The sequence below is a fragment of the Parasteatoda tepidariorum genome, chromosome 2 (genome assembly GCF_982258835.1).
Source record: "Parasteatoda tepidariorum strain Cologne lab strain chromosome 2, Ptep-v5.0, whole genome shotgun sequence".
NCBI lineage: Eukaryota > Metazoa > Arthropoda > Arachnida > Araneae > Theridiidae > Parasteatoda > Parasteatoda tepidariorum.
The window spans coordinates 126,479,383-126,504,667 of NC_141756.1; the positions used below are offsets into that span (position 1 = coordinate 126,479,383).

The window sequence follows — 25,285 nt, forward strand, 5'->3', positions numbered from 1 at the left end:
CTAATCAAAATACTTTAATATATCTGTTGCTCGAACTGGAGAATCCTAAAAGATTAGTCCCTTTGCTTTGCAAACTCTTAAGTAAATTCCATATCAGAAACAAAGTATTTTTTTTAATATGGAACACTGATGTTCAATATCAGTGTCTGAAACAGTGAAAAATAAAACAGTATATAACATTTTCTCCTATAATCAAATTACATTATAGTAAGTTCTTAGCACATTTTTTCTCTTGATAACTTTTACAAAAAATTTATTTATATCTCATATTTGAAAATAAATATTTGATTTATATTATTTTAAGAAATATTTTCACCCACAGAAACTTTTTTTAAAAAAATTTTTGAATTTGACATCTATACATTTTTGAATGTTATGTTAAAATTCAGGAAATTTCCAATATTTTATTGGAATGGTAAATATAAGGTTCCTGCACAGAAAACTACACTATTGCGATTAAAGCATAGCTTATAGCAAGCTTATTTGGCAAACAAAATAATAAAACAATACTGAAATTGCCAAAAATGAACAGCATCAGTTTAAAAACTAAATTCTTATAAAATAGTAATTATTTAAATTGGTTTGGGTTTAATAATTTATCAAATATACATATAATATATATTATAAAAAAAATATAATAATTAAAAAGAAAACATAAAAGAATCTGCAATGTTGAATATTTCTATTATATTCAAGAACGATATTTATGCAGAAATACACAAAAGATATCTGAAATATTAGATACTTAAGTTACTTTAGAAATATGGGTATATCTCATGCAGAAATCATTTATTTTGAACAAAAATTATTTGAATCACTAAAATTATTAATTCAGTTTTTATTATGTATAGGTAGAGCGGGATGTATATATTCAATTATTTTGATAAAGATGTAACACATTTCAATAGAATAATATTATGCTTTATAGTAGATATTTTTCAAACTTATGAGTAAATTCCATATCAGAAACAAATTTTTTTTTTTTAAATATGGAATTATGAATACAGTAAAAGCTTTAATGAGTATAACATATTAATATAAATCTGCTATTGTGACAATTAGTGATTTCAAAAGTACAAAAAGTATATATTTATAAGGAGTTAAAAATGTCTAGCATTCAATTATTTTGAAAAAAGTTTTATTATATATATATATATATATATATATATATATATATATATATATATAGTTCAAAATGAAAATAAAACAAAGAAAAATAATAGACATATGAAAAAAAAGAGGGGGAATAAATAAAAAAATAACTAACAGTTTAAAAAAAAAAAAAAAAAAAGATGAAATTTTATTTAAAAAAACCAGAAAAAAAAAGATCTAATCTTTTCATCAGCCCACACGATTATATCCGCAAAAAAGAATACTTTCTGATATTGTATCAATATAGCCAAATCAAAATATATTAATACAATAGTGTGAGGAGCACTCAAAAAATGTTTTTACAAAAATTACAACAAATAAAATAGAACACAATATGTAAAAATAATGTGTACTAAAAAACAGAAAGTAAAATAAAAGAAAAAGAAAAAACAGTATGAAACATAGACTATAAAGCGAGTAGCAAATCAGATGTACTTACATGGACGGGAAATTTTTCAAGAATGATTTTAAAATGTTTTCGCAACATGATTGCCAGATTACAACATATGAAAACAAAAGCGCAAATTGAGTGTAACTAGAGGGTTTTAAAGTGCCGTTCTTACTGCACTGCTGAAGTGATTTGTTATTCTGTGCATTGATTTGTTAGTTACCTAGGATGGTTCCGAAAAGGATGTGCGCAAGGTAATATTATACTGGGTAATTTAAAAAAGTTGACCATAAATAGTTTTAGAAAATAGATGTTTATTTAAGAACAAATATAAAATAGAAAAGAGAAACATAAATTGCCTGTTTTGCAAATAATTTTAGACACGGATTTGCCCGAAATGGATTTGCACATGGAAAAATTTTATAAATTAATAAAAACATTTCTAGTAGATAATTTTAGCCACAGATTGGATCGAAAGGGATTTGCACATGGAAAAATTATACAAATTAACAAAAAAATTATTTAGTAAATAATTTTGGCAATGGATTTACCCGAAATGGATTTGCACATGGGAAAATTACATAAATTAACAAAGAAAATGTTTAGTAAATAGTAAAACTACCAGCCCCAGTATATAATATTTCATAGCTTTAAAAAAAAATTCAATTTAAAAACGAAACAAAATTATTTCTAAGTTTTTCATTTACTTGTTATGATTACAATTAATTGAAATGAAAACACGAAGGCCTTGATTTGTAGAGCAAAGGAGGAAAAAAAAAGACAATTATTAATGTAACAAATTTATTGAAGAAAGAAAATAATTATAATAATGACATCAATAGCACAGAGCTGTCTACATGAGGTGTTGCAGAGCAATGACTGACTAAAATAGATTATTCTACAGAAAAAAATAGACAGCTAATTAAGAATTTCGGGACTTTTCTCTTAATATGTTAGGTATCAAAAATGTACGATTACCTCTCTAATCTTCATCACTGCCCCCCCCCCCACTACACTTTGCATTGCTGTGAGAGAATCAAGCATCTTTCAACATTGGGAAGTTCTCTCATAAACTGTTTACTGTTACATGAACTGTTTTTCATTGTTTACTGCGATTGCAGCAGCCCTAATAATTTTCTTCATGCATATAGTTTATTTATTTTATTAATCTTCATCTAATAAATGTATAATCAAAACGAAACAGTTCACTTCATATTATATACAATCAGGGGTCTGTTCAGACATTTTGTAAAAGGTCTGGTTTTTGAAAAATTGTGAAAAAAATGACTCATAATTTGTGAATATGAAATAAGCGTTAGGTCACATTCTTTCAACCAGGGTCATGTTTTTATGAATTCGTGCAAATAGGTATTGTGCAATTATTGCAAAACACTTTTTCAAGGAGTTTTTAAATTGTAAATAGATACAAGATTATGCTCAGCACTGTAAAATTATAATTTAAAATTTCAAAAATAAACAGCAATCGCTGCTTCAAAATTAGAGACGTAACATACAAATATTTGGTATTTAGCCTATACTGCAGAACTCAGAATATTCATTTCGGACGAATAAAAGAAGCGCCTGCCGAAAACAAAACTTAATTCGTTTACATCTGGCTTTCTTGTTTTCGCCACTGGGAAGGGTTTATTCAATTAACAAAACAGTAATGAAGATAAACAAATTTGTGAAGGGTCTGATTAAAAGAAAAATCATTTTATGAAGGGTCGGTTTTTATGAAAAAATATTTCGTGAAGGGTCCGTTAACGGACCCAAATTTCTTCTAAACAGACCCCTGACAATGCACATAATTTTCAATTTACTAACAGGAATGAAATGGAGATTATCGGCTAGAAAGTAAAACTGAAAAAGTTTGATACCATTAAAACTCACTTAGAATCAGAAACTCTAGGACAACTGGTTCTAAGGCAATTAAACTAATCACACAATTAACTTATTATTTTAAATGTATCAACATTGGTATGGATAAAACTAAACTGAATGAGTTTCTTATACACATAATTAATTTTTTTGATAACTTTCATTAATTTAAAAATATGTTACTAGATAATACTATTTTTTAGTACATATCTTATCATGTTTATACCTTTTTTTTCTCATTAATAAATAATTCTGATAAAAATATATATATTTTTTAAATAGTACAACTTTTTAAAAAATGTATACATTTTCAAACTTAAAAAATACAAAATGCAGCAAGAATATTTCATTACACATACTTTTAATCCATAACTAATACACAGAGAGAAATTAACATGCTATTTACATAGATGTTTCTTTTTAAAAGTTAATTAATTGTGTTTCAGAAAAGTTCATTAGTTTTCTTTGTTTTATCATATTATCATTGAAAAAGTGACTGATTATTTTGAAACATTTTGAAAATATATTTTTGAAATTACAAAATATTTACAATTATGAATCTAGATATTTTTTTGTCAATAGTGATATCGCTAAATATCTTCAATGAAATTGAATATATGTAGAGATGATATATAGATTTGTTTAAAAATGTTTCTTGTGTTTTGAAAAATCAATTTATATTTTTTCACACAAAATACCTATATATAAGTATAATTCAAAATTTTTGAATTCTCCAATCTTTATATGAAAGCTGGCAGCTATACATTTTAAATAATTTTTTTACATCTAGAGTTATAACGAAACACATAATGACTATTAATTTACCTTCATAGATATCAGAATAGGATTTCTGTTTTTTCCATTCAGCCATTCTCTAGCTGTAAGTGATGGAGTAGATGCAGCAATGTCAGGAACAAATCTTCTTGAAATTGTTCAGACTAATTAAATATAAGTTTTGAGTATGATATGTAAGTAAATATTTAAAACTAGTTACAATATATTTTTGTTACTTAGTGTGCAAAATCAAGAAATACCATCAAGTTAAGCAACAATTACAATAAGATATCATGACAGGAATACATTATCAGGCAGAGGGTAAAATAGTAACTAAAATCAAAAACGGAATTCTGTGTTCAAAAGTAGAACTTAAAGAGAATTTCCAAGGGTAGTTACGAAGTTAGTTGCAAACATGTTGATTACAATATCTTTTATTCCTTTGTGTTTATCACTTCCCACATGAACGAAAAAGGTAAAAACATCAAGTTTTTTCATATGAAAAAAAAAAGGAAATACTGTCAAACCTCATTAATGCGAAATGACTTAGCGTGAAATATTGCTTTACATGAAATATATGTTTGGTCCCGTGAGTCAGCAATCAATTATTACTGTATTTAACATGAAATTTTCAAGCTGTTTATCACTTTATGTGAAAGGTCACAACACAGATAAGAAGCATGTGCATAATGTGTCAATTATTCATTTTAAGGAATATTTCTATTATCCATGTTTGTTAGGAGTAGCAGATGGGCAAATAAATAAAATAGTTAAATAAAGTTATTAAAATTTTTAAGCTTATTTTAATTTGTTTGGTACATATGCATAGTATAAATAGTACGTAATAAATTGTTTTCATAAGATATCGGATAAGATGGAAACTGGTTAACATAAATAATTATGATAGTCCTGCCAATTTTGTATTAACAAGGTTCGGAAGGAGTTTTCGAGAAAGTAAATTCAAATTCGGAGGAGGAAATTTTTTTCGGTACCAATTTTTTAAATTATTGAATGTTTTCTTTTAAGAAACAAAAGCATCCTTAGTAGTTAATGTGATATTTTACTAAAGGTATTTCAGCACTTCTACCTTGTAAGCACTACAGCCTGTTGTACATCAACCCTTCATTTTCTTCACCTGACAATAATCGAACACTATGAATCTCCATCTGTTTTAGATCTGGCTATCTTGTGGGTAACCTTTGCTTCTTTTTACTGTTTTCCTTATTAAGTAGTTGGGGAAATTTGGTTTAGTAAAGTGATCAACCTTGTGCTAAACCCCCAAAGTTATCTTTGTACAGTATCTTCCCTCTGACCTGGATTACTCTGCCTAAGCTACCCTAAGATAACGCCTCAGTAACCCCAAAAACATTTTATAGTGAAATTAAGGCCAAGAAACACGCAAACTTTCATTGATTTTATAATATGCAATAAATTAGACATCATATGCATATTTTTTAGAACAAATCTATTTTTAGATTTATGAAATTTCTTTCCTTAGATCTATGAATTTCACGAAAAAAAATGCCCTTTCGTTAAAAATCTGTAAATAAATTTTTCTATTTACTTTCATTTACATATTTTTAGCCCAGATCATATTATGTACTAGTTAAAGAGATAAAAATAAAATATAAAGTAATAGATAGGAACATATCAATATATCAGCCCTTCCCAATTAATATCCTGGCTACTCAAATATTAGTATAAACATCTGTAGAACTATTCTTTTCAGGAAGAAAGTTTTTCATTATATCCAAGAAAGTTGAATTTCCAGATAGTTAAGTTCTCAATAATAACTCAATCGTTATACAGCATATTATCCACAAAAGTTATTAGATTTTCAAGCTTCTTATAATTTTAAAACTGATATACTTTTATAAGAATTTTATAAGGATATTGCATCATAAATAAAAATAAATACTTTACTTAATATGACTTATTAACAACTTATTTTTCTCGGCACAATCATAGAAATCGTTTCACAGAGTGGTTTGACAGCATGCAGTTTGTAGAAACAAAATATTTCACATTCAAAACACCCAGATCTCTTTTGGATATGATACAGAGGCCATACTAAGGAAGCCAGTCAAAAATTTATTTAAATAATGATTGCATTTTTGGATACTTCTTATGCAATATTAGAGAAAGTCTTCTGATTAATGGGGCATATTATAAGTTTTTGGGAAGCAATTTTCTTTTTAGAGCAAATGTGTATATATATATATATATATATATATATATATATATATATATATATATATATATATATATATATATATATATATATATATATATATATATATATATATATATATATTTTAATTTTAGGGTATTTTTTTTTTTTTTAAATTTTGAAAGTACTAATCTCACTTTTACACCTTCCACAAAATTTAACACCAGTAGACTATTCCAGTTATAAATAACTTCAAAGAGCTTAAGTTAATTTCTATAGTACAGTCTATTTAAATAAAAATCTAAACCCTCTAAATCTAGCCTTTTGTAGAAGTTGATTTACGAACTATGTTTGACGGTGCAAAACAAGTTTTCTTTTTTTAGTCTTTTGTTATTTTAGATCTTCATATTAATTTCAAAGTTTAATGCAAATTACATCTCATTTTTTCAATTGTTTAAATACAATTGTATGTTATATGAAATTTCAGGAAAGAAAACAATGTCTCAGATTAAAATTTTTATTTAATTACAAAGGATTTATTTATTTTTTTATTTCATTTTAAGAGCATTTAAGGTATGTTTTTCATGGGCATTTTATATTACAGAATTACTTTTAGAAATAACAGAAATAATTTGGTCATTTTTCTGAACATTAAAAGGAAGTATGACACTGGATTAAAAAAAAAATATTTGAAACAAATCATGTTAGTATCAAACCATGAAATGAGTTAAAATCAAGCTAAGAAAAATTCAAGAAATTTCCTTCAACAAAATCATAGCTCTTTATTGCCTATGTTCAGATCTAGATAATTTTCTGTTAATCAAAAATTCTGTTATCATTATAATAAAATATTATTATTTATAAACTGCTTACATACATTCTATACTTTCCCACCAAAAAATTGTTTACTATCTCAAGCAAAAAGGGAGTGAAAGACTATACGAGGACTTACAATAACTGAGAAATACCAGAATATACCAGAATCAAAGTCATATCCAAACAAGGGCTAGGGGGAGGGCGATTTCATAACGTTAAAAACTTTGAGTGAGGACAGCAAAATAAAAAGGAGGAAAATATTGATGAAGATATTGAAGATTTTTCTCACCTCTCTGTTTGACATGTTTCAAAGGTTACGTTTTCTCTAAAACTTTTAAACATTCCTTGTGGATGATTATAACCAAATGCGACAATTTAGTGTGATTGCCACAGACCTCTAATATCATACAATAAATTATAAATTTTATTAAACTTTGAATTAATACCATTATTGTTAACATTTTAAAATGAGTTTACACGTTTAAAAATTTAAACATTTTTTAATGTTTTAGAATGAATGATTTTAAAAATTACATGTGATTAAAAATGTATGCTAAGTTTCAAAAACCATTTTCCGGGCATGTCACTAGTGATCTTTTCAATAATTGCTGCTTTTCAATAGTGCATACATCTCTGTCTGATTTTTTATTTCTTAACTGCAAAAGATCTTCCTGAACAAGGAATGATTGCCAAAATAATTTTTTAAACTAAGTTTTTCAGACAATTATTTGTCTACAAATAAAAAACTCTCGCCCTGCGAGATTAAGAGTGTTTTTGGAAACTCTTTTACACAGAAAAAGAAAAAAAAGCTGTAGCCTGGGTGCCTCAAACATAAAAGTTAAAATTTTAAATGCCATAAAATTTAAAAATCCATAGAAAAACTACCTAATCTGCAGGGCGCAAATCAATAAACAAAGCACCTTGAATAATATTTGATCTAATGATCGGATTTTCACGTTCGAGGACTCAATCTTAATGGTTTGAGTGGGTGACCTCAAATATGCTAATTAATTTGTGCAGATGATATTTTAAGTTGCGAAATCAGACACAAAAACGTACTTTCTCTGAACAAACACACCCTTATTCTAATGAATTCGAATTACTGATCCCAAAATGAAGGGGAATATTTCTCGCTATCTGGGAAATGTGATGATAAAAGCTTGGATCCTTAATGTTCATTTTACTTTTTGCATATTTCTCCATATGACCAGAAATTTTTGTGCGAATTAAAAAAAATCTTGGACACAATTATAAAATCGGTTTAGACACACATAATATCATGCAAAAAATAAATTTTAGTGAGTATTTATTATTTTTTATTATTTTATTTAATAGTAAAAAAACTTTTGAATTGTAAGGTATGCAGTTATTTGCATTATTTTAAAGAATGTAATTTTAAAGGGCTAAGTACAACAATTCAGTTATATTGATCCAATGGTTTCCGAGAAATCATCTTTTGAAAACTTTGTATTTTTAAAATTCGATTTCTCAGGAATATGTAATTTGTAATGCAAAAATACATTCTTAAAAACGATGTAAAAAATTGTATGTCTTACTGTTAAAATTTTTTTTGATTATTATTGAATAATATAATAAAAATTAATAAATACTCACTTAGTATAATTATTTGAAAGGTCTTATCTATGACAAAAATTGTAAACTAACAGTTGTTCTGTCCTTGTGATAACCAAAGAAAAAAATTCAGAACATTTCTTTTGTAGAGTATTTATATACCAGACTATTTTTAAAAAGAAAAATAATAATAATTTTCTTCATTTAAGTACATTAATAGTGAATTTTATCCCAAAAAAATTACAAAATATACTATTTTTAGTTTTAAAACTTTGTTTAGTCATATAATTTTAACAGTATCCAGATTCTCAAATTCAGAGGTAATCTAAGAGTTATTTCCAGAACTTACAAAAACAAGTGCTGCTTAGTTCTATAGACTGAAAGATTTGTATCTTATTACCATTAAATTTATATAAAATAATGTTTCAGGGATTGTTAGGCTATTTTATTTTATTTTAATAACTACAAAGATGATGAATATATACAGTGCACAAAAAAGTAAATGGACCACCTTAAATAACTTTTGATTTAATGATCAGTTCTAGAACTAAACTTAATGGATTTGAATTTCTGACACTTAAAATATAGGAGTAGCAGCAGTCTGGGAAATATGGCCTCAATAGTTTTGACCCTTTAATGTTAATTTTACTTTTAGCGTATTTTGCCATATCTCGAAAAATATTTAAGCAAATTGAAGAATTTTACTTATAATTATTAACTTAGTTTAGCCAAAGATAATTCCATGCAACAAATATTTTTAGTGAGTACTCACTATTTTTTATTATTTTATTTAGTAGTAAAAAAATTGAATCGTACGGTATACAATTTTAACATTATTTTAAAGATAGATTGTAGTTTTTCCTGGGAAAAAAATTGAGCAAAATTGATCGAATACTTTCGAGAAAAATTAAATTTTAAAAATAAATCTTCGTCAAAATTTGATTTTTCAGAAACTATTTGAATGATTTCGCTAAAATTTTGCATTTCGAAATTTACAACTGCATTCTTTAAAATGATCTAAAAATTTAGATATTTTACAATTCAATAGTTTTTTTGACTATTACTATTAAATAAAAAAAATAATATATGCATACTAAAAGCTATATTTTACATGGAATCTTTAAAAAAAAAATTTTATAATTATAAGCAAAAACTTTTCAATTCGCTTAAAAAGTTCTTAGACTGAAGGTGAAATACACAAAAGGTAAAATTGACATTAAGGGGTTTAAACTTTGGACGGGTCTCTTGACCAGACTATTGGGACTATATTTTCCAGAATACCGCTAGATCCTATATTCTAGGAGTCTGAAATTCAAAACCATCAACAAAAAAAGTATGTTCATACAGAGAAAATACATTTATGTGTGTGACTTAAAATATCGTCTGCACTAATTAATCACCCTTGAACCATTAGGATTGAGTCCTAAAAGGTGAAGATCGGATAATATTAAATCAAAAGCAGTGGTATTTTTGGCAGTGGAAAAATCAGCTAGAAAAATGAACTTAAGAGTGAATGTGGAGAAAACAAAATATATGTATTGTGGTACAATTGAAACCATCCCTAAATTGTTTGAAATAGATTCCTTTAAATTTGAATCTGTAAAAGAATTTACTTACCTAGGTTCAGAAATAAACTATCAAAACGACATTAATCCTGAAATCAGAAAAAAAAATAATCACAGTCAATCGCTGTTTCTAGGGTTTAATATCATTATTGAAATCTCACTTAAGAAAAAGAAAGACGAAGATTTTACTTTACTTATAAGGTATTAATCAGGTCAGTTTTGACTTATGCTTCAGAGACATGGACTTTAACAAAAAGGGAAGAGAAGTTATTAGCAACCTTCCAAAGGAAGGTCCTACGAACCATCTTTGGCGCTATCCTCGAAAACAACAACTGGAGAAAAAGATATAATTTTGAAATATATAAGATCCTTAATAGTGATGATATCATTAAATCTATTAAACTAAGTAGAATGAGATGGGCTGGGCATGTAGTGAGAATGAGCCCAGAACATACAGCATAAAGAGTCTTTATTGCAACCCCCTCCAATAAAAGGCCAAGAGGAAGGCCCAAAAAGAGATAGAAAGATGGTGTAGATAAGGATTTTGCCATCCTAAAAGTAAAGAACTGGAAATCAATTGCTGGGAGAAGGGCAGAATGGGAAAAGCTTCTGAGTAAGGCCCAGGCTCACAAAGAGCTGTTGCGCCAATGCTGATGCTTGATTTAATGATCCAATATTATATATACATAATTTTATTTCCTAGCGACGTTATTGAAATTTAAAATAACTTTTATGTGTGGAAAAATGAGTACTTACATCATATTTACTCCGTTAATCACAAAGCTATGGGACTAGTAAAAATCGGAGTCTTTATTACTTAAAATTGGAAAAAAAATTCTAAAATAATTCTACCAAAATAAGTGAACATGAAAATATTTAGAGTAAAGCTGTTAATTGTTTCAAAAGTTATAGAAAAATGTAGATATTTTAAGTTCAATGTGAGCTTTTGAAGCTATCTTGAATTTACAGAAGAGGTCAGAGTGGTACAAAACTTAAACTATGCTATCTAGACAGGGAGGTGTAGTTTCTGATGAATTTGTTCATGTCAATAGAACCAAAAGTTTAATAGTTAATATGATTTAATGAAGAAAAAAAACAATACAAATTTAGACTGATAAATATTTAAGCATCAGACGCTGCTGTCTGGGCAAGTGAGGTAATGTGAGGATAGAACCAAAAGTTTAATAGTTAATATGATTTAATGAAGAAAAAAACAATACAAATTTAGACTGATAAATATTTAAGCATCAGACGCTGCTGTCTGGGCAAGTGAGGTAATGTTTCGTAAGTTTCCTTTATTCTAAATTGAACATGATCAAAAGAAAATAAATAATTAAAAATGTTGTTTTTAAATCCGAACCAAGTAGTTGGCGCCAGAACAGAATTTGAAGACATTCAAATAGTCAATGATGAAATAATAATTTCTCTCAAAAGACAAGAGCTTTAAAAGCTTTGTATTTTAATTTGCACTTTTCAACACTTAGCTGTCAAGCGAAGTTATGTATTTTTTCATGTGCTTTTTTTTTACGTAATATCAAAAAAGGCAAGACCCAAAAACCAAGATTTTAAAATTTAGAAGTAATAAGAAAATAAAAGAGAAAAGAAATAAGTGTGTAAAAAAATACAATTTTACGCATTTGTGTGCTTAAAATTGCTATTAAATAGGTCCTGCATATTGTTTTGTTCTGAATATGATTTAAAAAAAAGCCAAGAATACAAAACTAAAAGTTTACGTATAAAAACTTTTAAATTACTATTTATCTAAAAAAAATTCATTAACATGCATCAGATATAAAAACAAGTAAAGGTATTGAAGTTTGAAAGTTTCATAGTTTGGAAGTTATAAGGGTTTTTATATGCAAATAGGTTTAACTAAACATATTTACTTTTTATGCACAGGTTTGGATTTAGCAATTTTTATTGTACTATGATCATTTTAAGTACTCAACGCACTTTCCCAGGGTGTGTAGCCAAACATCTCAAAAATAAGTGAAAAAAGTACTTTTTAAGCACTCAAAAAATATTTTTAAGCCCTATATACTTTCACAAAATATGAAATAATTTTTAAAGACCTTACATGATCCAGATAAAATAACTAGTTTCTAACAAAGAACTCCAAACTTTAAAATTATTATCATCCTCATTACTTTTCCCCATATCTCATAAGGATAGATCCCATATCTTGTAAAGATAGGAACACAAATCCACAACTTTCTTCCAGTTGGCATTCTAAGTAATATAATCATGCAGTACCTGCCTATTTTACAATACCTAGACACTTTAATAGCTGCAGACATTTTAAAATAGCTGCAGCTGTTTGGAAATTAAAAGGGTGCATTGATACTTTAACTTTACTGAGCACTATGTATATATACTGTATTAGTTTATTTCATTATATAGAAGCTGCCCTGATTTTGATGTACTTTAATTTAGGACAAAATAAACATATGCCAAACACTTAAATGGTTTAATAATATCTGACTCTTACTAAATAAAAATTATCCATTAAAAATTATACATTTAAATAGTATTTGAATACGGACTTATAAGTTTAGAAATCTAACAAAAAGTTTTTATAATAAAAATTTAGGGTAAGTCAATTTTCAAATAAACTTTTCTATTGAAGGTAGATATTTTTTGCAAAATAAGCTTGTTTAACTAGTAAAGTGCATGATTATTATAATTTTACGTTGGAATATTTTCTTCATATTTTATTTAAAATCATATGATCGATTATCTTGACTTGAAAAATAGTAGACTGCACTTGAGAAAAAATAAATTAAAACGTAGGAAAACAGAATATGTCATACAATACAGGCTTTATAGTGAGCTAAGGAAAAATTTAAGAAAAAATAAGAAATTTTTTTTAAACAGAAGACATATGCCAGACTACTTTTAAAAAAGACAAAGGGCAAACTAAAAAACATATAATTTGGTCTACAGAAATATATAAAAAAATAATTTATTGATTTGTGAAACAATTAATTTGATTTTCTGTGTTTTATGCTTGTTTCAAAATTGAAAGTTTTTCCTGATATTTCAGAATTAATAAAACTCAGAGTTAATGACTCATATCAAACAGGTAAAATTCAAACATATATAGCTAACAATTCAGATTATTTTCATCAAGAATCATATAACAGTATCTGTAGAGTAAATAGAAATAATCATTTTAATGTAAATTAGACATCATATGCATATTTTTTAGTACAAATCTATTTTTAGAGTAATGATGGTTAATGTATAAATGTAATTTTTAGTAATGAAAAGCAAAAAAAAAAAAAAAAAAAAAAAAATTTAAAAAGGAATAGCAAATAAAATGTATGCTTTTATAATAAAAAAGGAATTATTAATAGAAAATTTGAGAAACTTCACAATAAAAAGGAAATTTTATAAGAAAAAATAAATCCAATTCTCTAACAATTGCAGCAGGCCTTAAAGTTCATCAAAATATTATGAACAAAACAGTAATTTAAGCACAGTTGCTGGAGAAAATAATTTTAACAAAATAATTTTACAAATCATAAATGAATTCATACTTTTAAAATATGCTTAAAAATACAGTTAATTATATTATTTTAACTAAACTCTTTTCAGAAATTAAATAGTTATAATTCATAATTAATGAAGCTTTTTTAATGCTTCATATACCATATGACAAATATTAGGCATAGTCATTAAATGTAGCAACAGCTACTTCATAAAATTTATTTGATGAAACTAAAAATGATTATAGACAATTTTAAAGGCATTGTAAATTTCAATGGCATATGGTCCATTTTTGGCCTACAACATATTATAGTTAAAATAAAGATTTTGATGGCATTTGCAGTTTTGGATACTTTTGCAATATTAGAGAAAGTTTTTCAATTTTTGGGGCACATTATTTGTTTCTGGAAGGTAATTTTTCCTTTTTAGAGCAAATGTATTTTTTTTTTAAATTTTTTGGAAATACCAATATCATTCTTACACCTTAAACAGAAATTAAGTCTAGAAGACTATTCTAGTTATAAATAACTTCGAAGTTAACTTACAGCTGATACAAAAGTACAGTCTATTTAAATATGAATCTAAACCCTCTAAATCTAGCCTTTTGTGAAAGTTTATTTATGAACAATGTTTAACGGTGCACATGTATCAAAACAAATTTTCTTTCTTTAGTATTTTGTTATTTTAGATCTGTTTACGATCTATTAGATCTGTTTTAGATCTGTTAATTGTTTACTATCTCAAGCAAAAAGGGAGTGAAAGACTATACGAGGACTTACAATAACTGAGAAATACCAGAATATACCAGAATCAAAGTCATATCCAAACAAGGGCTAGGGGGAGGGCGATTTCATAACGTTAAAAACTTTGAGTGAGGACAGCAAAATAGAAAGGAGGGAAATATTGATGAAGATATCGAAGATTTTTTTCACCTCTCTGTTTGACATGTTTCACAGGTTACGTTTTCTACAAAATTTTTAAACATTCCTTGTGGATGATTATAACCAAATGCGACAATTTAGTGTGATTGCCACAGACCTCTAATATCATACAATAAATTACAAATTTTATTAAACTTTGAGTTAATACCATTATTGATTACCTTTTAAAATGATTTTGTACACTTAAAAATTTAAACGTTTTTACCGTTTTAGAATGAATGATTTTAAAAATTATATGTGATTAAAATGCATGCTAAGTTTCAAAAACCATTTTCCTGGCATGGCACCAGCGATCTTTTCAATAATTACTGTTGTAAAATTGCATACATGTCTGTCTGATTTTTTATTTCTTAACTGCTAAAGACCTTTCTGAGCAAGGAATGATTTCCAAAATATTTTTTAAAAATAAGTTCTTCAGACAATTTTTTGTTTACCAATTAAAAACTCTTGCCCTACAAGATTAAGAGTGTTTTCGGAAATTCTTTTACAAAGGAAAATAAATAAAAGCCAATGCAGCAAACATGAAAGTTATAATTTTAAATGCTATAAAATTTCAAAATCCATAGAAAATTACCTAATGTGCATTGCATAAACCAATAAACAGAGCACCCTGAATAACTTTTTATCTAATGATCAGATCTTCATATTCTAGGACTCAATGGTTTGAGTGGGTGACCTCAAATATGCTAAGTTATTTGAGCAGATAATATTTTAGGTCACAAAATCAGACACATAAACATACTTTCTCTGAACAAACACACCCTTTTTCTGACAAATTAGAATTATTTACCCCCTAAATGAAGGGGAATATTTCTCGCTATCTCGGAAATATGGCCACTAAAGTTAGATCAGGAGAGCAGTCTAAATTTGGACCCTTAATGTTAATTTTACTATTTGCATATTTCCCCATAGGAACAGAAATTGTTATGCAAATTAAAAAAATTGTTGGACGCAATTATAAAATCCGTTTAGACACAGATAATTCCATGCAAAAAATAAATTTTAGCGAGTATTTACTACTTTTTATTATTTTATTTAATAGTCAAGAAACTTATGAATTGTAAGGTATACAGTTATTTGCATTATTTTAAAGAATGTAATTTTAAAATCCAAACTACGCAGTTTGAGTGAAATCGGTCCAATGGTTTCCGAGAAATCCTCCTCTGAAAATTTTGTATTTTTAAAATTCGATTTCTCAGGAACCATTTGCTCAAATGTTGTAATTTGCAATTCAAAAATACATTCTTAAAAACAATGTAAAAAATTGCATGTCTTAATGTTAAATTTTTTTCCCGATTATTATTAAATAAAGTAATAAAAATTAATAAATATTCCCTAAACATTATTGCTTACACGGACTTATCTAAGGCTAAACGAACTTTATAACTGCGAGCAAATTTTTTCCTTTTTTCACTTAAAACTTTCTCCAGATATGGCGAATTAAGCAAAAAGATAAAATATTAAGGGGTTCAAATCTTTGGAGCGTTCTCCTGTCAAACTATTGAGACCATATTGCGGCTACCCCCAATAATTTTGGGGGACAGAAATTTTAATTCATCGAAAAAGATATGTTTATTTAGAGAAAGTACATTTTTGTGTCTTATTTCATAATTTAAAATATCATTTGCACTAATTAATTAGCATAATTGAAGTCCCTTTTTGAAGTCATTAAAATTAACCCCTAGAATGTGAAGATCTGAATCATCAAATCAAAAATTATTCAGGGTGGTTTGTCTTTTATTTTGCGCACTGTGTGTTATATATTTATAAAGAGAGAAAGAGAAATTATCTTGCTGTAAAGAAGCGTCATTGTTTTACAAAAAAAAGTTTAAATATTAAAAAAAAAAAAGAATCTTAAACTTTTTTTTTAAAAGCCTTTAATTTGGCCAGATTTTTCTACCAACAAGAAAATTATAAAAAATCAAAGAATAATTCTTAAATTCTATTCGAAGTTCTGCAAACTTAGAAAATGCAATCTACAGTAGTTTTTCAAATATTAAAAAATTAGATTACAATTGCTTTATATTTCCATTAACTGTGACTCTTCTTCATATTGACATTTTGTCCCATTTTCATAATTAGCATAAAGAGTGCAGACTAAGAATACTCAAATGGTGAACTAACAGTTGTTCCGTCTTTGGGACAGCGAAAGAAAAAAAATTCAGAACATTTTTTTTGCAAAGTATTTATATACCACACTATTAAAAAAAAAAAGAAGCAAATTTTGATTAACTTAAATACATTAAAAGTGAATTTTATAGCAAAAGAATTACACAATATACTATTTTTAGTTTCAAAACTTTGTTTAGTCAGATAGTTTAACAGTATCCAGTATAATTCCATTAATGGAGTACTGAACAATTCATAAGATTTAGAGATCAATACATATACAATTTTACAGTGCTGTTACAATGAAATAAAAAAATAAATAATCAGTATCAATCAGTTAACATTCTCTTATACCAATGTTTAATTAAATTTTATAATAGAGTTCAAGACTTCCTTAACACATAGACACGCATTTACAGTGAAATCACCTTCACGCCATGAGTAAAGCGTATTCTGCTTCCAATGATATTTCAATAACGTGAGTCTCTGGAGATCACGAGAATAATATATCGCTCTGTGTGTTTCCATAGTATCATGTCTGTTTATTTGTGTCCGTTGCTTCTTATCTCGCCACTTCACACAATCAGTTCGGATCAATGAGGAATATTACTTAAAATCTTTACTCTAACTAGTTAAACTTTTGAAAAGAAAATGGAAAACTTATTTCTTAGCGAGTCAAATAGAAGTGAAGAAGAAAGCTTTTATGAGGCTCAGAATAATTTCCTTTAATAAATCATTTTTGTACTACTTTTATAAAAATTCGGTGGTTTTGTTACATCCTGTGAAATATCTTTTCAAATACATACGAATATCCTTCACAAGGAGTTAAATAAGCGCCACCCCAATATGGGTGACGTGGTCTGATCAGAAACTAAGCTGATATCTGAATATGGGTGATGTGGCAGTCAACATATTAAACAAATAAGTTTCAAGTAGGGTTTCTTGATACAAATCTTGAAACAAAAGCGCAGTGAATGTGTTTCTTAACACTTTTGTGCAAAAGTAATTTAGTGGATAATACCTCAATTTCCCATTTGAAAATGTTACGACATGATAAGTATTGATTATTTTTTAAATTAGATGAAAGAGATAAATCAATATAACTTTTAAAACTACAAAAATCAACACTTTAATGTTTGTTATTGTATTTGCATAAATAAGTTTATGAACCGTGAATTATTTACCATAAAAATTTGATACTACATAAGATTTATTGAGTATCTTTTTTAAAAGTGACTGCATTACTAAATAATTTGAAACAAAGTATCCTGCAGGTAAGGTTGTATGACTTAATAGTGTATATAAGTTAGTGGTTCATAAATTTGAACCATCGAATAGTGTGCGTTTTAAAAGATGTTGGATTGAAAATTCAATTTTTTCAAAATAATTTAACCATTCCCAAAATAATAGAAAATTCAAACTCTCTTATGGGCAGTTCAGTAATTATAAACATGATTTGTATTTGTAAAAAATGGAATATTCTGAACACACAAAAATCAGGAATATCATGACAAAGTAGATAAAAATCAGGACAATATATGATCAAAAATATCAAGAATATCAGGACAACTAAGAACCCTGAGATGTTCCAAACTCTTAATAGTTATAAAAATAGCATATTATTCATTAAAAAGCATTATTTTGTTCAAGATTTTAAAAGAAAGAAAATCAAGCAAATATTTGACCTTTCCAGCAGGATACACCTTTCAAGTATCATGATCATAAAAAGGGAAGAGAATGCCAGAAGGAGTATCAGAGGAGTGTCCAAATTGTGCTGAAAACATAAACATTTTTTAGTTGACAATTCAAACATTATTAATGAACTTTTTAAGGTGAAATATTTTATAGGAGGTGAGGGTTTGGTTATGTGTGTTAACATACACCCTTCCGGTGGTTAGTTTTGGAGAGATACATTTCTTACAAATTTGTCTAAAAATCTTATTAAATATAGTTTTTAACTAGTCAAGAATTTTTTTCAATAATAATCTGAACCTGTATTCTGGTTTATATCTAGAATTACAAAGTTGTTTAAGTTTTCTGAAGTAATTTCCCCCCTCGCTATCTTTACTACACCGGACTAATGTGGACAAGTTAAGGTGCTAGTTACAAATTTGATAATTTATTAAGTAGTCATTTATCATAACTCAGAATGGTATATCTAAAGCAAAAATGAAATCAATTACAATCTAAGCCTTATTGGAGGGCATTTCACTTAACTAAAAAAGACATTTTAAACAAAATCAATACATTAAAAATTACTATTTAATTCAATTTATTTGATAGCATTGAATCAACTTAAAATTGAATCAGTTTTAATAACCATAATTTTAACTTGATGATGTAATGGTTTGAATGGATAACACGAGGAGCACATGGTTTAGTGATATTTCCCCCACTGGGGTAATGAAAACTACTGGCAAAAGAGAACCATTTGTTGTTTTAATTTAACGTATGGCAAAAATTCTTTAATTTATCTATATTGAATGGTATTCTTTTATCAAACTTGATAAAATACCACCTTTAAATTTTCTTAAAACTTTTAAGGGATGAATTAATCTAAAGGTTTTGTGCTAAATATTGAAATCATTAATTGTAAAGGTATATTATTTTGCAAAATCATTTTGATTTAGGAAATGAACGAATTATATATTTAATCAATATCAAATGAATTATATATTTAACCAATATCAAATGAATTATATATTTAACCAATAAACATTTATTCCATTGGAAGTTGAACAGAGTCATTGTCCACACTACCCATACCACCATTTGTCTACACTAGTAGCATGAAGACATGTTGTATTTGTTTAAGCTTAATACTGGTTAATTGAAAATATACAGAGCAAAAGGTAATATCAAAATAGGCAAAAATGTATAATTTTAAACTTATTGGCACCTCTTTTGAAATAATGAAAATAAAATATGCTATAAAAGAGAAAATATAAAAGTTTCTTTTGCACCTTAAAAACCCTCTTTTACAAATTTAAACAAAAATATTCAGTCTAACTTTACAATTGCATGGAAGTGTACAGTCCGCAAAAAAAAAGAAGAATCACCCTGAATAACTTTCGTTCTAATGATCGGATTTTCACGAACTAAGTGTCAATCTTAATGGTTTCTGGGGGTGACCTCAAATATGCTAATTAATTAGTGCTAACTATTAATTAAGTTGCGAAATCGGACACAAAAACGCACTTTCTCTGAATAAACATATATTTTTTTTTACATATTTGGAATCTAGACATGTAAATTAGGGGGGGGGGGTAGACAAAATTTTTAAAAAATTGGGTGGTAAATTGGGTCGCAATAAAGGTTTATATATTTGGCGATAGTCCAGAAAACCGCCAAAAAAAGTCGCCAGCACAAATGATTATTTTAAGATAACCCATTGACTAATTCAAAAGAGGAATGCTTAATTTTACTAGATTGCTAGGCAACCAATCCCTGACTGTAGAAAAAATGAAATAATGTTTCGTGATTGCTCGGAGAGGTTTAATTGGTTGTTAATAGTAAATATCTCGTAGTTTCTAGACAATAGACAATTTTTAAGCTGATTTCTGTCCAAAATGCAAAAAAAATAATTTTTTAATCCTATTTGAAAAGAAAATTTGAATTGATTTACAAATTATTTATGATTTTCTAAGTTTTTAGAATTTAAATACATGAACTTTTTAGCTAATATTATTTAGATTATGCTGCTTTTGCTATATTTATTCGAGGATCTCATACTAAAATCAAATTAACATAACTTATTATAGCTATATACAAAATTTCAGGAATAATCATTTTTACAGCTTTACAGCATTTTTACAGTCTTCGAGGCAAGAAAGTTTGAAGGAAAAAAGTGCTTGAAAATTAAATGTAGATTGTATAGTAATTCTAATGCACATTAACAAGGTTTTCTGTAATTTACGATATTTCTTTTTTCTATAACTCAAGGAATTGCTGAATGTTCAGTGGCATTTTAAAAACATTGAAATATGTTATGTTTAAGAATAAGATATTGAAATAATGTTGCATATTGTAAGATTCATTGTTTAAAAAATCGCTTCATTCTGCTAGATATTTAGGTTACATGGTTTTCTTTGGATAAAGATGATTAGCAAATAGCATCCTCATGTTTCGATACATTCCGAAACTTACGTTCGTAAATTCACCATAAAATGTCACACAGCATATTCTTCAATTACGATAAGCTACATTTTCCACCAAATACTGTACTATGATTATTTCCGTTTTCTTATACAGGGTGATTCTAAAAAGATGGGCAAAATTTTAGAAAGTGATAGTACACACCCAAGCAAACAATTTTTATCAAAGAATGCATGGTCGAAAACAAAACGCAAAGGTGCTGGCGCATTTGGAAAGTTGTTTGATGCAAACATCTTATGCATAAGACTCCCATTGAAACTGCAGATGAACTTGTCGCTAAGCTTTCGGCCGCTGCAGGGAAAGTTCGTGATATGCTTGGTGTGTTTCAGAATGTTCAACTATCTTTTCTTCGCTGTTGTACTGCGTGCATAGTCGCTGCCGGCCACTGTTTTGAACATTTATTGTAATCACATGCCATTAAATTTGCTTTTATAACTTAATTTCATCGTTCTTTGTGTGTTTTTGCCTCATATAAGAACATGAACTTTGACGCCCTTTAGCGGTTTTGCGTTTTGTTTTCGACCATGCATCCTTTGATGAAAATCGTTTGCTTGGGTGTGTACTATCACTTACTAAAATTTTGCCCATCTTTTTAGAATCACCCTGTATATATCTGATACTCTCTTTTTAAACAGAGCTCGTAAGATCCTTAAGATACTGAAATGGGGGCACAAAAACTTAAAAGTTAAAATATTTAATTTCATTAACTCAAAGTATCTGGTCTCAAAATTTTAATTTTTAAGTTAAATATAACTTTTACAATATTGATGCTCTTACGTTTTTAAAGACCACATGAATCCTGTTAAAATATTAAAATGCATATGTTTACTTTAACTAGTGTAAAATCCTTATCAAAATAATGATCAAGATCCAAATGTAAAACAGTATAATTGACGATAAAAACTCAACTGGCTTTTATCGTATATTTCAATATCTTATTCTTAAACATAACATATTTCAATGTTTTTAAAATGCCACTAAGCATTCAGCAATTCTTTGAGTTATAGAAAAAAGAAATATCGTAGATTATAGAAAACCTTACGAATGTGCATTAGAATATGAAGAGGGAAGTAAAAGTCGACATGTTTCGAGAGTTCAAATATAATCACCCATTCAAGACTTGTCAGGCTTAAATAACTTCAGAAAAGAATTCAAAAGAATAAAAGAATTACTGAAGAATTCTTTGAGATATTACAGAATCAGTCCCTGCTAAATATTTCATTGGAAAAAGCGATTCATTAAATAAAACGATAACTGCAGCAACATTTCACAAATATATTGCAAATGTTACTACCCATGGGTAATTAAAAATGCTATTAAATTCCCTATTCCCTAGGTATAAATCTCATATCAATTTGAAACTGAGCAAGTTTCGTTCATCAAAACAAATTTTCTGGTTTAGTTTTCTACCTAATTCATGGAAATCTCCCGTTAGATCTTGAAAACAAAAGAATTGTAAAACAATATGTCGAGAACATTTTACATCCATTTTTAAATAAGATTTTGAGGTATCAACTAATGAAGTTAAAATGCTTCTATGAAATGCGATATTTTTCCATTCGATGTAGAAAACTTTGACTTTATCAAATGCATGCAAAACAGACACCAAGATTTAATGAGCAAGACAGCTTATCAACAAAACACGTGCTTCGAGAGTAACGATGCACTATTTCTTCAGGAGCTTGAGAAGGAAATCTCACAAGTTCTGTTGCAAATTTTTAAAAGAACATTGACAGAAAAGTTTAATCTCCCAAATATCCAATAGCCTGTGCTTTTCTCCATATGGAAGAATTTATTTCAAAAAGAACATTTGGTTAATCAAATTTTGGCACTGAAGCTGATACAACTAGCATTGATAATGAAAGTATCTTGAAAACTGATTTTGAGATAAGTCCTCTTAAGGCATTGTTAGTTGCAAAAACAATTGGTTCCTTAAGTAAATGGTAAGTACTGCTGAAGACCTACTAGATATAAATCAATGAGAGATGGATTTTACTCAAACTTCGAAACTCCTTTTTCTCATTTATTATCCAGTGAGGAATTCTAGAAATGGTACTGAAAAATCAAAAGAAATTTCGAAGATACATTTACATTAGCCAAAAATTTGGAAAAAAGAAGAAGGTTAAATCAAAAGAAAAAGAAATAAATTACTTTTTTGCATTAACTTCAGAAAAAGAACGAAAATTTAAAGAGCTGAAAAAAAGTTAAAGCAGAAAGTATGACAAAGAGAAAAAAAATACTTAAAAAGATTAAAAAAAAGCTTCAAAAAATATGGGGAAAAGAGTAAACAAAAAAATAAACATTAATAATTTAGAATAGACTATTAAACTGTGAGGAAAAAAAATGAAATATTTTTTTTTTAAATTATGTATTCAAACATATTTTACTTTCCATTCCATGACTAAAAAAAAGTAACATTTTCCACGTTAACTGTGGTTATATGTTGTAATTCCAAGTAAAATCTTGTTTTTAGAAACTTTTGTGGCCTATGAATTCCTAACGAGCATCAAACATTCTCAAAATTAAGTGTTCATTCACTGGAAAATTTAGTGTTTATTCACTGGTAAGAACTGTTCCTTCACTTGGTTATCTTACTACATATTATTTAAACCACCAAAAGCTTAAAACAATATTATTTAAGTTATCTAATTTTTTTTTACCTAATTCTCATTTAATAACAAATATGTTGACAACATCATTTAGCTAAAATTAAAAATTTTGAAATGTTCATGATTTTTTTTAAAGGCAAGCTAAGCTTAAATGTTCCTTCATTGGCTAGTTTACCCTATAAGATGTTGAGAAATTTGTGATGTGAGACATGCTTAAAAATGTTGACTGTGTATTTTTATTTGTATTTATGAAATATATATTCAAGAAATTGATAAATATATTATTCCAAATCTATGCATACGTATGAATATTATTGAAATTGTATCAGTGTTTGAAAAACAAAATCAAAAAATAAAAAATAATCACATTAAATAAGCACAATCTGATGTAAAATCATATTCTATCAGATGCATGCTTTTATAAACCTAGGCATTCGTTGAATAAAGTGTTTTTTATTCAAAATGCTTCATTCAAATTTCTTTACTAAATTGTAAATAAATTATTAAACGAATAAAAAAGAAATATTATATCTTATGGTTTGAAAGAAATTAAAATAAAAAGATTAGCAAACGATTATTGAGTAAAAAAATATGAATGAAATTTTACGCTATGCGCGCGAAGTCAAGTTCCTCGCAAGTTTATCACATTTTAATATCAATCGCCTCATTTAATCATTTCTTTATCGTCGCCAAATTATTTTTTTAAAAATAATTAATTTTAATTTTTCTCAGCTTCTAATAAATAAAAACAGTTGAAACTTTAGATTTTTCAATTGAAAAATATGTAGATTAATATGGCATAAAAAAATTCATACCTTATAATTCAAAATTTTTTCATCCTCAATTTAATTAAATAATAAAAAATAATTAATAATTATTAAAAATTATTTTTTTCATGAAATTATCTTTGGGTAAGTGAGTTTTATGAGTGGGTGCAATTTTCTTTGAATTGCTTCATTAGTTTTAAAAATATGACTAAAAACGTAAAAAGTGAAATTAACATTAAGGGGTACGAACTTTGGATCGCTCTCCTGATCAAACTATGGGGACCATGTTTCCCAGATTGCGGCTACAGATCCCAGATTGCATATTTCGAAGGTTAAGAATCCAAATATGTAAAAAAAAAAAATTGTTTAGTCAGAGAAAGTACGTTTTTGTGTCTGATTTCGTAACTTAATTGATAGTTAGCACTAATTAATTAGCATATTTGAGGTCACTCCCCGGAACCTTTAAGATTGACACTTAGTACGTGAAAATCCAATCATTAGAACAAAAGTTATTCAGGGTGATTCTTTTTTTTTTTTTTTTTTTTTTTTTTGCGGACTGTACATCAATGTACATTTCACTTTGACATTTTGCATTTTAAATTTTTATTTTTACATTTTGATCATTCAAAAATTAAATTTTGATGACTAAAAATACTTTGTTTAATCAGCAAATCAAATAAATAACGAAATAAATAATCAAGTAATCAAATATATAATAAACTAAAACATTTTCTTTTGAGTTTTAAAAAAAAATCTAAATCAATGAGGCAGATTTTACATTTATTTTAATCTATTTTGAAAAAAAATGGGTTTTTGAAGTTTCTTCTTAATTCTGAGAAAACATAAACTATCTTTTAAGTTTTCCTGTTCTGTTACACAAATTGACAAAATTAGTACTTA

The 25,285-nt window shown here is 27.1% G+C and overlaps 1 protein-coding gene across 8 annotated transcripts in view; it reads right to left on the reverse strand.

Annotated features, from left to right (window-relative positions):
• The window catches only part of LOC147816187 (uncharacterized), a 72,611-nt gene that overhangs the window by 23,533 nt on the left and 23,793 nt on the right, over positions 1 to 25,285 (reverse strand). For 7 of the 8 annotated variants that reach the window (XM_087158350.1, XM_087158347.1, XM_087158346.1 and 4 more), the window contains exons 4-6: positions 18,540 to 18,628; positions 10,368 to 10,404; positions 4,244 to 4,356 (exon numbers count right to left, since the gene is read on the reverse strand). In XM_087158350.1, coding sequence (XP_087014476.1) covers positions 18,561 to 18,628 — 68 coding nt within the window. In that variant the 3' untranslated portion in view covers positions 4,244 to 4,356; positions 10,368 to 10,404; positions 18,540 to 18,560. Of the gene's footprint in view, positions 1 to 4,243; positions 4,357 to 10,367; positions 10,407 to 18,539; positions 18,629 to 25,285 lie in introns of those variants that run through there. The other variant, XM_087158342.1, reaches the window with a different exon arrangement.